General features: G+C 35.1%; 3 protein-coding genes and 1 pseudogene across 4 annotated transcripts; 2 read left to right on the forward strand and 2 right to left on the reverse strand.

Annotated features, from left to right (window-relative positions):
* Positions 1 to 1,762, forward strand: LOC111300774 (homeobox-leucine zipper protein ATHB-40-like). Its single transcript, XM_089746871.1, has 3 exons — positions 1 to 212; positions 322 to 632; positions 1,409 to 1,762. Exons 1-3 carry the CDS (start codon positions 122 to 124, stop codon positions 1,631 to 1,633), a joined length of 627 nt encoding a protein of 208 aa, XP_089602997.1. The 5' UTR covers positions 1 to 121; the 3' UTR covers positions 1,634 to 1,762.
* Positions 1,763 to 5,415: 3,653 nt separating this feature from the next.
* LOC111300033 (G-box-binding factor 1-like) lies at positions 5,416 to 8,778 on the forward strand (annotated as a pseudogene). Its single transcript, XR_016330051.1, has 11 exons — positions 5,416 to 5,982; positions 6,103 to 6,150; positions 6,259 to 6,348; positions 6,449 to 6,538; positions 6,613 to 6,752; positions 6,888 to 6,939; positions 7,087 to 7,132; positions 7,414 to 7,626; positions 7,887 to 7,964; positions 8,079 to 8,204; positions 8,535 to 8,778. The product of XR_016330051.1 is annotated as a G-box-binding factor 1-like (transcript).
* Positions 8,779 to 8,919: 141 nt separating this feature from the next.
* Positions 8,920 to 12,148, reverse strand: LOC111300035 (HVA22-like protein k). The gene is made up of 8 exons (XM_022895635.2): positions 11,908 to 12,148; positions 11,054 to 11,112; positions 10,782 to 10,879; positions 10,041 to 10,092; positions 9,883 to 9,946; positions 9,534 to 9,629; positions 9,320 to 9,392; positions 8,920 to 9,228 (listed from the first exon to the last, which is right to left on the reverse strand). Exons 1-8 carry the CDS (start codon positions 11,938 to 11,940, stop codon positions 9,140 to 9,142), a joined length of 564 nt encoding a protein of 187 aa, XP_022751370.2. The 5' UTR covers positions 11,941 to 12,148; the 3' UTR covers positions 8,920 to 9,139.
* Positions 12,149 to 12,502: 354 nt separating this feature from the next.
* On the reverse strand, positions 12,503 to 14,699 carry LOC111300775 (scarecrow-like protein 15). The gene is made up of 2 exons (XM_089747979.1): positions 13,337 to 14,699; positions 12,503 to 13,216 (listed from the first exon to the last, which is right to left on the reverse strand). Exons 1-2 carry the CDS (start codon positions 14,404 to 14,406, stop codon positions 12,763 to 12,765), a joined length of 1,524 nt encoding a protein of 507 aa, XP_089604105.1. The 5' UTR covers positions 14,407 to 14,699; the 3' UTR covers positions 12,503 to 12,762.
* Positions 14,700 to 14,993: the final 294 nt, after the last annotated feature.

Below are 14,993 nucleotides of genomic sequence, written 5' to 3' on the forward strand. Positions count from 1 at the left end.
TCAACTCTATAAATAAACAACAACGTTACTTCCCAACACATCCAACTTCTCTAGCGGATCAGATCAGCCATTACTAAATAAATTTAAGAGAGAGAGAGAAAGTCAGTGAATTTATCAAAGGATGACAACCCAAATGAATGAGCTTCAAGATCATATGGCTCTTATCTCCCAAATGTACCCTGGTGTATACACCCAAATTGTACCACAGCAAGGTGATTTAATTTGTGTGGTGAAACTTACGATAAAACATACTGTAATTCTTTTCCATTTTTAAGTCTTGCTTGATTAACCCAAGCTTGTTGATGATATGATGATGAGCAGGGGAATCAAAGCCTCGACGGCGGCGGAAGAAGAACAAGGGAGGGGAAAACGGCCTGGCAGGGATTAAAAAAAGGAAGCTTAGCCAGGAACAAGTTAATCTTCTTGAACTTAATTTTGGTAATGAACATAAGCTCGAGTCTGAAAGGAAAGACAGACTTGCTTTGGAGCTGGGACTTGACCCTCGTCAGGTAGCTGTCTGGTTCCAAAACCGAAGAGCTCGCTGGAAGAACAAGAAGCTTGAGGAGGAGTATAGCAAGTTGCAGTCTGTCCATGAAGGCGTTGTTCTTGAGAAATGCCACCTTGAATCCGAAGTATGTATCTATCTCTTTCTCTCTTCCATACATTTTACAAAGAACAACAGTTCATATTCATGCAAACCCTTTTCTCTTTTAAAGTTTTCTTAATTATCTTTTAGATTTTTATCATTTTCTTTCTGGTTTCTTAGCAACCAAACAGAAGCTAATGATACAATCAGGCTGTTCTCTTCTGCACTTTTTTTCTCAGTGTCTGACGGGGTCGACATACAGGTTTTAGTTTTTTCTTGAACATTAAATTATTATTTTTTTTAAAGGATGATGGGAGCTTAGTTCCGTAATTTATGAACAATTTTCAAAGATTAATCGATTAACAAAATAATGAAGAGCTTTGGTTTGAAGGAAATCAAGCCAATTAAGCAAGTGCCTATCGCTTTAATCTTTATCCTTGTGATAAATACAAGGTGACCCACCATACAATGAGCTCTGGGCTCGAAGAAAGCCATGCCATGCTGTTGGGTTAGAGCATTAGAAAAGTTTTAAAGTACCTTGGACGAAAATTGACTAAAAACATTGACAAGGAACAGCAAACTGCCACCTCATTACACAACAAAAAGTACTTAAAATTTTGCAATCAAGACAATGTCCGTACGGTCTGGTTTAAGGTGCCTGTTGTTGGGCTTAACCAAGGCCCACTTAGGGAACAGCAAATTGGAGTTCTTCCCACGTGGGAAACTGCTCATTTTGTACTACATTATTTTACAAGGAAAGATGAACAAGAACAGTTTTTTATTACACATAAAAATTTATAAATTTTTTTAACTTACTTGTAGGTTCTAAAGCTTAAGGAGCAACTTTGTGAGGCAGAGAAGGAAATCCAACGGCTGGGGGAGCGAGTGGATGGGGTTTCCATTAATAGCCCAAGCTCATCTCTGTCAATGGAAGCCATTGATCCACCTTTTCTAGGGGAGTTTGGAGTAGGATATGATCAAGATGTTTTCTACATAGGAGAAAACAGTTATATTCATGGCATGGAGTGGATGAATCTGTACATGTAATTGAACTAAGTAAGTTAGTACATTTAGTATGTGTAAATAATTATGACAACTACTGTAAATTAATCCTTAATTTTATCTCCCATGTTGTGTTCTAATGTTAACAAGAACATGAAATTTAGAAATGTTATTAACTACTACCAAATAACATAGTTTTTTGATTGGGATGATTGAGTGAAGGAGATAAAGTCAACTGTTTTTGAATAATGTTATAATTTTTTATTTAATAACTATAAGATGTCAATCCCATTGGCCACAAACTTTGTCTCATAACAATATAAGACTTTATAAATTCAGAGTTTAACTCAATAATTTATGTAATTATTTTTAAAAAATAATATCTAATAAATTTAAAATTTAAATATCGATGATCTATTTTTTTGTCTTTAAATTGTAATTTCTTTCATAAAAAAAAAAACCCTTGTCATTTTTGGTTTAAGAAAGAGTAAATCCGTGTACTAATCCAAGAAAAATTTAGGGTTTTTTTTTCTTTATTTATTTGGAAAAGAAAACCGAGTCCCGAGCCAAATGCTCGAATGTTTTTTAGGATGTTTTAATAAAGCAAAAAGTGAAAATATTTTTCCAGCAATGCAATGCACCAAAATCCTCTGTCAGAATATATTTGGGTTGTATATTCTACAATGACAAAGAGGATTTGAAGACATTGATCTCCACCACAAAGTATGGAACATTAATTCCCCCTCACCATCATATATCCCAAGTCCCAGCCTACACAAAGCCTACACCAAAAGGAAACAGATAAAACAATAACGTTTATAGCAAGATTATGACGAAGACAAAGATTGCGATGATGGTTTGTTTGCTGATACAAGGAAAGAAAAACTATATTGGAAAGTAATAAGGAATCTTTAAAATGAAAGGAACAAATCAAATCAAATCAAAGGATAATAGATAAAACGATAATGATCTTCACACAGTACTCTTGGCCTCTTAGGCCATGTCAACCAACAAGGGACAATAAAATTATTCATATTCATGAGGAAAACGGGACACCAAGGTGTTTGCTTGCGTGACACAAGACAATGTTTTGCAGTTTATGGTAGCAGGTCAAAGCCAAGATGCATGGCCATGAAAACCATCTAGTGGTCTTGGCCATTGTCACTTGCTGGCATACATATAAAATTTTTTTTTTGGTCCGAATATTTGATTCAATTGTTTATGTATGTTTCTATATTCTTTGAATTGGATTCAAATCTCTCAATTTTTAAATATAAATTTTTTTGAGGTCTTTAATTTCATGTAACATTTGTATAACATAACTAGTTTTATTTGGGTAAAAATCATTAGAGGTATTCATTCGATCGATTTGATTAATTTTGACTCGAATTATTTAAAATTATATTATATTATTTTATTTTCGTTCACTGAACTGAATTTATAAAATTTTAAAAATTAACCGATCAAATTTAATTTGATCGGTTTTGTTAAATTTTTTTATTAACAGAATAATAAATATATTTAAGTTAAATTAAATTATAAAATCTTAATTTCTCATATTTTAAACAAATTGAATAAAATTATCTAACAAAATATTCAAATACTATTATATTACTTTAAAAACTCTAACAACTTATGAAATTACATGATCCATTTCATATATTTTTTATTTTATATTTGGATTATATTATATTTCAATTAATTTAGTTTTCGAATTTAATTAGTCAAAAAACAAAAAAAATAAAATAAAATTTTTTTTGTTAACCAATTGTAATTAATTTGGTAATCGACCTATGAACTAAATTAAATCAGTTTCATAGGTTAATTCGATTAAAATCGAATTATGAGCACTCTTAGAAATCATTGAATTTTTTTTTTTTTTATAGATTTGGATATTGGAGATATGAAAGATATATATAGCTTTTATAAACAAATATTATGTTAGTAAAAGAAAAGCAGAAGGTACATAAGGTAGTGTGTCTGTTTGTTGATAAAAGGAAAGACAAAAGATAATGGAGAAACAAGGAATAGTGTTTACAATAAAAGCATAAAATCAAAGGATTAATTGATAAGGATCGATGATGATCTTCGACTCACTCTTTTAGACAATCGATCCACCTTTGTCTACCAACGAGAGGCTTGCGTGACAGGCCAGGATTTGCCGCTTCAGGTTGCTGGTCAAGCTGAAATGGCCACGGAAACTAGATGTAGAATTCAGAGGACATCGTGATGTAGGGCATGATCCCTTGTTTTGGACCCAAGGCTGAAATTTTAGCCAGCGACCCAGTCGGCTAGGACCAGCCTTGAGAAGAGCTAAACAAAACAGCCCAGTTCAGTCTCTTTATCTTTACTAGCCCGTTTCAGTTCAAAGAACCTGGTTTTGGTCCCTGGTTAAATCGGTACAAAGCCATGGCCCGTCAAGAACAACCCACGTCCGGTTCAATTAAAGATAGAAGCATCAAATCCAAGCAGATTCCGGTCTTTAATTGAGGATTTCCACGGACAAAATAAATGGATAATATTCGGTCAAAAAAATACAAGTGGATAATATATTTAAATAGATTAGTTATATAATAATAATTTTATTTTATAAAAATTTAAAAAATATATACTTCAATTTGATTTGATTTAAATTTTTTAATTTTTATTTAAAATTTAATTTAAATTTAATTGGAATTAAATAAAAAAATCAATTCAAACCACGAATTATTTCTTTTTTCGCCTCTAAGTCTAAATAGATAATAACTCTAAGAAAAAAAAAAAACCCAAAAGAGAGAGAGAGAGAAACGCCGTCGTTTGAGACAAAATTTCATTTTCTTCGTTTAAACACTTTGACTCCGTGTCATAACGTTGAATTATCCGTTCAGATGATATGTCATAAACCTAATCCAGTTATCCATTCCCAGCTGTCTTCCCCTACCATTCGCACGTGTCACCTGCCAAACCCTAACCCCTTTTCCTCTTTTGATATCTTTCCTTTCCCTCCCCTTTCTCCCCTTCCCTCTTTCCATTCCATCCTTATCCGTGGACTCACTTTATGCACAACAGCAACGCACCCGACCACACTGGATCAGATCTTTGTTCTCCTTTTAAGACAACAACGACAACAGCTGCTCCTAACAGCTACAATAGAAACAAGAGTTTCCTCTCTTAATTTGTACTTCAAAAATCCGTACGTGTTTTTTGTTTTTTTCTTCTTGAGCCTTACGTGGTTATCTTTCTATCCTTAATTCTCAGCCGTTAGATCATTATTTTCTTTTTGAAGTGTTCCACTTGGACTTCCACCTCACTTCTCCCTTCAGCACCACGAAAACAGGTCTTTTTTTTTTTTTTTCTCTTTTCTTTCCTATTTTTACTTCTTGAAATTTGTTTTTACCTGTAATTTAAAATCATTTAGTTCTTTATACCATTAAGAAATTGGTTTCATGATCTTCTGAGCTTTGCTTCTGTTTGACTACAGGGAATCCCTGTGGGTTAAGGCTCCTAATCTTTGGATAAAATAGTTCTTTACCATATTTATGGTAATAATAAATTGATTTATGGTCTTTTTTCTAACATGACTGGGAAGGAGGTGGATGGATTCCAGCTGTAAGACGTCTATTGCTGGTCAACGTCAGGTTTTTACTATAATCTATAGTGAAGGATAAGAGGGTTAAATGTTGACAACCTTTATCTTTCGGCTCCTAAAAACAGTTACTGCCAAGTTATGGTGGTTTTTTTTTTTCCCTTCTAATGTTTGGTTAATTTAACAACAGTTGAAAGAGTTGAATGTTTTCTAGGAAACAAATTGGAAAGAACGAATATTGTGTTTTTTTTGGAAGGTAATTTTTGGAATTCAAGAATTGATGTCAGATAACATGGTGCTTTCCTCTGACTTCTTCAGTTGTTAGGACAGGATGGATGTTCCATTTTATGTTGGTTTTATGGAAGATCAGATTGTTTTGTTTTGTAGTTTATGGTGTTATGGTGTTGGTAAGCTTTCAGTTGTATTATCTTTCTTTTTTGAAGTCGTTTCATGGTAATATGCTGATATTGAAATTTGCATGGATTTATGTTCCATGAATCATGTTTTGGCTTGTAAAATACAAAAACCTTGTGAAGGCTCGGATGTGATAACATTTATCTGATTCTGCATATTCCGAATAGCAAGCAATAGTTTATTGTTTGTTTTTTCCCTTGTTAGCCGTGACATTGATAAGTAATTCTCTTTTGACCTCTCATTTCTGACATACGTGGTTGCTTGGTATCGGGTTCTCAGGTGCTTCATAGAAGTCATTAAGGATATACAAATTTGATTCTAAATTAGTTGAATAAAGAGGTTTACCAAAGTTATTATGGGAACTGAAGAGGAGAGCACCCCTGCCAAGCCTTCCAAATCTGCAGCCTCAACTCAGGTTTATCATAGTTGCCTCCTCCCCACCCGAAGAAAACAAAAAATGTGCCCATATCATTCTTGTTCTCTCATCACTAACATGTGGATGAGTTTTACCGATTTTTCTACTTTGTACTTGTAGGAAGTACTAAAAACACCATCATATCCTGATTGGACAAACCCGATGCAGGTTTGTATAGTACATAAACCATAGGGTTTGATTCTTGTTTATGAAATTCTTAAAAAGTCGTTACCATGTAAGTAATTTTTTGAGCTTACAACTCAGCTTATTGTTTAGGCTTATTATGGAGCTGGAGCTACTCCACCGCCCTTTTTTGCCTCAACTGTTGCTTCTCCAACTCCTCATCCATATATCTGGGGAGGCCAGGTGATATTGCTTTTGAAATCACCATTATGCAACAGTCTATTTCTTTCAATTTTTTATCATAACATTGTTCTTACTTTCTCTTCTGTTGATAATCTTTCAGCATCCTTTAATGCCTCCATATGGCACCCCAGTTCCATTCCCAGCTATATATCCTCCTGGGGGAGTCTATGCACATCCTAATATTGCCACGGTAATATTAGTGTGTGTGTGTGTTTGTATTTCCTTTTGATTCCTAGTTATTCACTAAATAAAAGTTTGGCACAGAATAATGCTGATCATGAGGGGAAGGGTGCTGATGGAAAGGATAGAGGTGCCACCAAAAAATTGAAGGGAACTTCGGGAAGCAAGGTTGGAGAGAGTGGAAAGGCAGCTTCAGGCTCTGGAAATGATGGTCGCTCTCAATGGTGCAGTAGCCATTTGATGTTTCAACCTTTTCTCTAACACAATTGTACATTTATTCTCAACATTGGGTTTTGGTTAAAAGATTTCTTAAATTTCATGCGTACCTCTATTAATTGTAAGTTCTTTCTTAACAGCAGTGAAAGCGGCAGTGAGGGTACATCAGATGGAAGTGATGAGAATAATCAACAAGTATGTTTGTAATTACCATTATTTGATTATAATCAAGGGCATTGACTACTTTAGAAATTCAGTTTCCCTCGTCAACATGGTTTACTGGCTAGCATGTTATTACGATGAATTGTCCTTTCTAACGAATATGTGCCTTTTTTTCTTCAGGAACCTGCTGCTGATAAAAAGAGCTTTGGTCAGATGCTTGCAGATGGTATGTTAAGTTTCTGTATGAATTTCTGCTTTTATAGTAGGATAAATCACAAAAACGAGCTTCAGGTTATTTTGAAAATAAAGGGTTTCTCTCTATGATCTCAGAGCACAAACTTACTCCCTGGAGATATTATAAAATCGGGAGTGGGGAAAGTGTTGTGAGGAACTATGTCTATGAAAATAGGAAAAAAAAAAAAAGAGTTGCTAAGTGTACTTCTTGTAATAAACTTAGAGTTGATTTTGTTGATTTGTATACCGTGATAAGTTTCTTATTTCAAATAGCTCTTGTTACCAGCAATGCACAGAATAATACCGCTGGGGCTTTAGTTCCTGGGAAACCCGTAGTCTCTATGCCTGCAGCTACTGTGAATATAGGGATGGACCTATGGGAGTGGATGCCCTGCTGCCACAGGAGCTGCAAAAATGAGACCTAACTCATCTGGTGCTGTAGCCACAGTTCCTGCTGGAGGTGTGATGCCTGACCAGTGGATTCAAGTATGAGCTTTAGTTGGTGGTTTTTGTTTCTTATTTTGCATGTTTATTCATTACTATTTACTCCATTTCTAGTCCAATATTCTGCTCCTCAATTGTTAAAACCTGCCCTAGTTCTTAAGGTCTAACTTTATTTGCTCCCTTTCACATCCTTTAAGCGGCTAGAGCATTTTGGATGACTTACTTCTGCAGTTTGGCTTTCGATATCATATACTTCTGCTATTTGGTGTTTTTAACTAAATTGGCGCTCTGGGTTCTTGCAGGATGAACGCGAGTTGAAAAGACAGAAGAGGAAACTGTCTAATAGGGAGTCTGCTAGAAGATCAAGATTACGCAAGCAGGTCGGCTGGATATTGGCATTCGTCAACAAAGGGTTCTAGAACTTATTTCTATATTTTATGAAGTATTATACAGCTTTGGCTTAAGATACGTCGCTTGTATTGGTGTTAACATAGGCGGATTGTGAAGAGCTACAAGCCAGGGTGGAGAACTTGGCGAATGAAAACCGCAACCTTAGAGAGGAACTAAAGAAGCTTTCTGATGAATGTGAGAAGCTTACATCAGAAAATAGTTCTATTAAGGTATGGAAAGGCTACCCTCTTTCACCCGACACTTTACCTGAGATATTTTCATTTTATCAATGTCATCTTTCTTTGTTCCTTGGTTACATGCTTCCTCGCTACTATTATCTACTCAATGGAGGGAGAGTGAAACCTCACAGATCAGTAAACACTAGTACCAGTATCATTTATTGAATATGTTGCAAACCTGCTATTGTCACGGGCTGAGAACTTAAGCCTGAACTTAAGCCTAGCTACCGTGCTATACGTGGATCATGACACTATCACTTCTTCCTTGTGCGTAGTTTTGAATTTATTATCTACAAACATGATTTGCTTCTTATATAACAGGATGAGTTGATGCGGTAACTAACCTCAAGCATGACAACCCCTCTTCGATTCTCAAGTGACGAGGTGGTGAGGGGAATTCTTAGGAAGGAAACCTACCGGATAACTTGCAGCCAGTGCAGTAATTTCTTAGTATCCAGCCAGGGCATTAGTTTTCCATACAAATCTATGCCTTTAACCCTTTATAACTGTAATATGTATTTCACACGCACAAAGTTTTAACCAGAGTTCAAATTGTTGTATTGTAGTTGATTGGGAGACAGGAAGAGTGATTCAACCGCTATTCAGATTTTGACCACATTTGGATGTTAGTGTTTTTATTTAAAATAGAAATAAACTTTGTCTATGTTGCTATGTAACGATTAATGTGAGAAGCCGGCATCAGAAATGGGGAAAATGAGATCAAATTTTTATTATAAGAATGCTGCCTGCCTACACCCCAAAAGAAGCAGCAATCATGCTGCCTGTCTCACATTAAAGGCCAAATCTATAACATAAAAACACTACCCCAGGTAAAACATGGTACTAACCTACAGCTTTCTCCTTTGGGAAAGAGAAACTAAAAGTCAGTCGTGATCAGACTCTGGATTTGAGATGATTCTTGTTCGTCAGTCATGATCAGATTCTGGATTTGAGATCATTCTTGTTTGGCCACTGATTGCACGTAGCCCCTTTGGTTCACTCACCTTTGGGTGTGCTAGCCCAATAACAATAAGTTTTAGCATGATACAGAGGAAAGTAGGGAAAGAAGCAAATAAGCTAGTAGTTTTAAGTGGTATTATGCTCACCGGATCCTCTAATCTTCTTGAGCATTGTCCTAACAAATTGATACTCTTCTGGGCGCGTGCTGATGAATCTTGCCTGCATATGGAGAAGTGCAGAAAATCTCTTGACATCCACATCTTGTTTATAAATTGGAAGGTGACATAGGAATTGGAACCAAACGCGGATACCAAAGAAAGAGCTATGTCAAAATATAACCTAATAAGGCGGGTTACATACCATTTCAGCACATGCAAAGCCCATAAGTCGATCAACTCCAGCTTGATGTTTCAACAAGAAAGGACGCAGGTGGTTCTTGTATATTTGCTTAGCCCCCTGTTTAAAGCAATTTCATACTATGAATAATGCCCACCTAAACTAAAATATAATACAGACAAAGGTATCAAAAAGAAAAACACAAGCAGAAAAGTAATTAGAAACAAAATAAGTAATAAATGCAATTAAACAGAGGCAGAAAAACAACATAGAAGATAAATAAATAAATAAAACAAAAGAAATAAACATCTCAGCACCTCATTTACCCTGGCTTTCGGAATAAATGAACACTCAAACATGATTTTGAACTTACTTCAGTAGATGGAAGTTGAAGCCACACAAGAAATGCAAACTTGAAGTGATAATAATATGGAAACCTGTGAGATGCGAATAAATATTGAATAATATAGCAAGTCATGTAAAATGATGCATAATGGAATATCAGACAGTTTACGCACATAAATATGTTACCAGGAAAGAAGTTTGTCAGAGAATGCTTCAACAAGGGTGAAAGATCCATAAGCTGCAATGATGAGAAGTTCATGTACATCCAGATTTTCATTCAAATCAATAATAATTCATTGATATAATTCATAAAATTCACCATATCAACATGACACAAAAGTCGAAAAAGAAAACAAGCAAAAGAAAAACCAAATGCAGCAAGCAAACCTTGAGTTATTATCCATCAAAATCCTAATGATTACTTCTACTCTTTTTGTTAGTTAATGTTGTCTCTTTTTACAGCTTGTGTCTTCATTTTTATTCCAAAGTGTGTTATTCATTTATTATATGAATTTGTTATTAGCTGCCCCCTCTTCCTTATGAATTATAAAATGAAAAGAGGTAAGAAAGAGTCACACCAGCCCTTTATATGCATTTCCTAGCAAAAAATGGCGCCCAATCCATAGAAAACAATGGGAGGTCAATGGAAGCAATGCACAACCATTTATTGCTACCCAACTAAATTAAATTATCTTAACAATGAACCCTTTAGGATTCAAGTTTACAAAAAAGAATTGAAAGAAGGTTTTGACTTGTATTGGCAAAAAAACAGCAGTATAGAAAACAACGAACTTCCATTTTCTTTAAGAAAATGGAAGATGAGATGAATATTCCTACAGTATAGGGAAGATGGTTAAAGTTCAAAAATTAAACAAAACGGTGACGATTGCAAATTAACAGAGAAAAACTAAATAACAATTTGCCAACCTGCCCAATATGTAAGCCACTTTTGCTGCTCATTTGCATCATTCCTTTCGATTGCCCTAAATGTAGAATATACAGGTAAAACAATTCCCACAGAACAGCTGCAACAGACACAGAGACGCACACAAAAAGAGTTCAGATTGAAATCCACAAAGGGTGATTTCAGTTAATGCTGGAGTTTAAATTCAATATTTCTTCGCATATTAACAGAAAAAATCAGGAAACATATCAAGCAAGACAATAAGAGACAAGCAGTAGATTCAAATAAAACACACCATGCTGCACGTGTAACAATGTTGGAACCAAGTGGGCAGAGGAGCAACCGTAGCCCAACCTACATTACATGGTATGCAAATGATTCAGAAGCAAGGTAACAAGCATCAAAACTCAACACCCAAATAATAAAAACATATACATCTTTCTATAAAATATAAATTCAAAAAGAAAATTGTACAAAAACAATGAGCATGATCTAGGCAAAGAAATGAAATTTATTGCATTCTCTAAGTTAAGCAAACATGGATAATCCACAAAAAGAAAAAGGAAGAAGCAAGATATTATTATTGCTTCTAAATATCTCAAATTTTCTAAATTAACTCAAAGAGTAATAAACATCAAAAAGTTATTTCTACTTTAATCCAAGAATAAGTGATTTCAATGCTGATTTTCAAATAAACAAAAAAGTTAGATATGATAATTTAAAAGATGACACGGTAACATAATTAAAACACGATATGAAAAATCGAAATGAAGGTGACATGATTTAAAATTTTAGTAATAGTTATATAGATTTAACAAAACAAAAAAAAATATATATTTCATGTTTTTATATTAACACGAATTATAACAAACAATTTTCATGTAAAACAGATACAAATATATGAATTTCACTATTTTACACCAATCACCGAGTCTAAAAAAAATTAATCAGTTTATAATCTGATAATTGATGTTAGATTTTGCTAATGGTTTGGAGGGAAATTAAATCAGATTTAAACCGAATCTCAACTAGAATATAAATCGCTGTATAGGTAAACAGATCCAAAAGAGTGATCAAACGAAATATAGTAAACAAATGAAAGGGGAAGAAACCGAGAAAATAAGATGAAAAGAGAAGATGGCTTCGAACCTCTCTGGTTACATTGGATCCGAGAAAAGCCATTCCAGGATTGTGCGGAGAGAACCCAAACTAACCACTGTTTTTAACATTTTAATTACCGCTAAAAGTTTCTTTTGTGCTTTTGCGGGGTTACGGAGTTTTCGAATGGAAATATCCAAACGATGTCGTCTGGTGAATCCCATGTTTCCGTCTGGCTTTATTTTATTCATGATTGGGCCACAACGGGGCAGATTCAAATCGGATTAAGATAATACATAAAAAAATTTAGGAGAAACAAATAATAGAAATAACAATAAAAAAAATTTATATTTTTTTATGACACAAATTATAATAATAATTTTATATAAAATATAATATAAAAATATAAATTTTAATATTTTATATAATATAAATATACAAATTATCAAATATTTATTTTTAAAATTAATCAAAATAACTCTTGATGCTTGGATGTATATACCTAATTCTTGAAAAGCTAAATGATGGAATAAAATTGTAATTAATTAAGTTTGAGTATATAACTTATAAATCAGGATATATTTTGGGAAGAAATTTTTTAATGAACTTACATGCATTTATATTAATAATTATAAAAAACAAAAAATAATAGAATTTGATTTCATTACTGGGGATTGCCCCCTGGGATTCACAAGTTTTTGGTACAAAGTCTTGTTTGAAGATTCATATTATATAATTCTGGATAACTGGATAAGAAAAAACTAGTCTACCTAAAGCTTAAGGTACCCCAGCTCTTTCAAAATAGCTACACCAAATTAGACCATAAAAATATCCAAACACAGAAAAAAAATAAATTGGATTGGGATACAGATAATTACGTCCCGAATCAAGCCTCTCCTCCTAATCCTATATCCACTTCCAAGCTGACGTGGCAACCAGGGCACTCTTGCGCCAGCAAAGCACCAATTGGGCCTGTCTTTTCGCCACGTGGAATCCCTGAACCGGCATCTTCCCTAACAAGCACTCAGCTTGAAAATCCGCAAACTGACTCAAATGCACCGCCCTCATTCCCGCTCCATAAAACACCTCCCTCCACGGTGGTGCTGTCCCCCGGGCAGCCACCTCCACCGCCGCCAATATCCTCGGCTGCAACAATAACGTCTCAATCTTCCTCACCCATTCCCTACCCGCGACCGCCGCGTCCAACGACTCAAACATCATGGTGTAGAACTCCAAACTGTTCACGAAACTCTTCCGGAATGACGTCGCCCCTGACTCCATCCATACCTCACTATCCACAAAGACAACGACGCTTGGATTAATCCTCCGAAGGTCACTCAAAAACGCCGTGACGTTTAAACTGAGACATCGGAAAATAGACGGAGATAAAAGAATTGCCATTTTTTCTCCTTCCATAAAATTAAAAGCTTTAAAAGACAACATTTCGAAGGTTCGAAGAAGAACAAACTCAATCTGAAACCTTAACTTAAGGTCTTGAGCGAACTGGAAAAGGTTGTCATTGATAAGCCTTGTCTCAATGGCATATTCTTCGGGAACCACGGCAGTTAATCGAATGAACTTGCAAGAATGATCATCTCTTTCAGATATTTCTCTCATTAAAGAAGCGTATTGACTTCCCAGTCCGATATCAAAATCGATGATGTGAATCAACGGTGCTGATCCATCCAGTGCTTCGAGGAGAGCTTGATTGGTCGTGAAGTGAGTGAACATGGGAATAGGGTTGATCCCAGAGAAGGCCTTGTAGGCTTTGATGGTTTGAACGATTTGGCTCCATGAAGATAAACTAGTCGACCGCGTTGACCCGGTTAGTAGAGACTGGAGAGCTTCTTTGAAGTAAAAAGCGGCCCTTTGTAACGGTTTCCCCGAAGGAGATCGTAGCCGCTGATTGAGCCGCGCCAATATCACCTGCGCGAGCTGCAATTCGTGGGTGTCGAAATAATCCGCAGCTCTTATCAGTTCTTCTATAAAATCAAAGCCCAAGTTGAAGTTACCACTATTATGAAAATTACAACTATTAGAACTATCAAGGTAATTATTATTTAGACCCGAATAAAAATCGTAAAGATTGTCTAAATCAGAATGGATGGAGTGTTGAGTCAACTCGCAGGGCGTGAACACCTGGAGGTTTTGGATATGATTTTCGCTGCTGGGACTAATAGCTTGAGGAGGAATAGTTTTGATAGCAGGCACAGATTCGTCATCCAATCCCAAGTCTTTCATGATGGAATCCCAATCCATGTTTCGCAGCACATGCTCCTCCCACTCAAGAGGCGCCTGATGATGATGATGAGGAGGAGGATCCGACACTGATATACAATTAGAAACATCGACAGGATTCGAAACCGGCTTTTCTGGCACCGCCGGACTTGTGTTCCGACGAAGATCAAGAACCGATGTTGGCTCATAGCATGAGGCTGAAACACTGGCAACGAAACTGATGTTCCTGGCTCTAGTAGTACTGTTATCGTTATTGTTAGCTTCTGGGGTCAGAGAATGGTTGTTTTGTGGGGCAGTAACGGGGACTCTCATAGCTTTCAGAGCACAAAAAAGGAAAGAGCTCTGCTTTTGGTTTCTTTGCTTTTCTGCTTCGGAGGTTAATGTTGAAAGTAGGAGAAGAGGATAGTGGGCCGAGGGGGGCTTTTACAGGTTATAATTGCTGGCCTTTTACCTTTGCACGAAGACGGAGGGGTCAATGGCGTGAGGACATGGCATCGATGAGGATGACAATTGACATATATACATGCTCGACACTGGTCAGACCTATCTTCTATCAACTTTGAAGCTTCAAATTCAAGCTTTTGCCTTTTTTTTTTTAGGATTCTCACCCTTCTTTTTTTTTCTTTAAATTCATTAAAATTTTCAATATTGATTAAACATATATAGACGGGGTAGATGCTGATATTAATTATTGATTAACTATTATCATTTTTATATTATAATGAATTTGAATAATTAATTTTTAGTTTTTGATTGTAAGAAAATGTTGATCATTAGATATTGATTTAGGTGATACTTAACTAAAAATTATATAAGTAATATAAATTTATATTTGATATCTTATTAATATATAAATTTTATATATTATCAGTAAATTAAATAATAACATCTTATTAATA

This window comes from Durio zibethinus, chromosome 18 (genome assembly GCF_047325235.1).
Source record: "Durio zibethinus cultivar Kanyao isolate XHJ-2024 chromosome 18, ASM4732523v1, whole genome shotgun sequence".
NCBI lineage: Eukaryota > Viridiplantae > Streptophyta > Magnoliopsida > Malvales > Malvaceae > Durio > Durio zibethinus.

Bases quoted from the DNA above. Each gene is read 5' to 3' on its own strand.
- LOC111300774 (XM_089746871.1), top strand. From the start codon at position 122: ATGACAACCCAAATGAATGAGCTTCAAGATCATATGGCTCTTATCTCC. The intron at 213-321 runs GTGATTTAATTT...GATGATGAGCAG, and splicing joins CCAAATTGTACCACAGCAAG to GGGAATCAAAGCCTCGACGG. The intron at 633-1,408 runs GTATGTATCTAT...ACTTACTTGTAG, and splicing joins AATGCCACCTTGAATCCGAA to GTTCTAAAGCTTAAGGAGCA.
- LOC111300035 (XM_022895635.2), bottom strand. From the start codon at position 11,940: ATGGCTTTTCTCGGATCCAATGTAACCAGAGAG. The intron at 10,880-11,053 runs GTGTGTTTTATT...TGTCTGTTGCAG, and splicing joins ATTGTTACACGTGCAGCATG to CTGTTCTGTGGGAATTGTTT. The intron at 9,393-9,533 runs GTATGTAACCCG...CTCCATATGCAG, and splicing joins GCTTTGCATGTGCTGAAATG to GCAAGATTCATCAGCACGCG.
- LOC111300775 (XM_089747979.1), bottom strand. From the start codon at position 14,406: ATGAGAGTCCCCGTTACTGCCCCACAAAACAACCATTCTCTGACCCCA. The intron at 13,217-13,336 runs GTTTCAGATTGA...CCGATGTCTCAG, and splicing joins GCTCAAGACCTTAAGTTAAG to TTTAAACGTCACGGCGTTTT.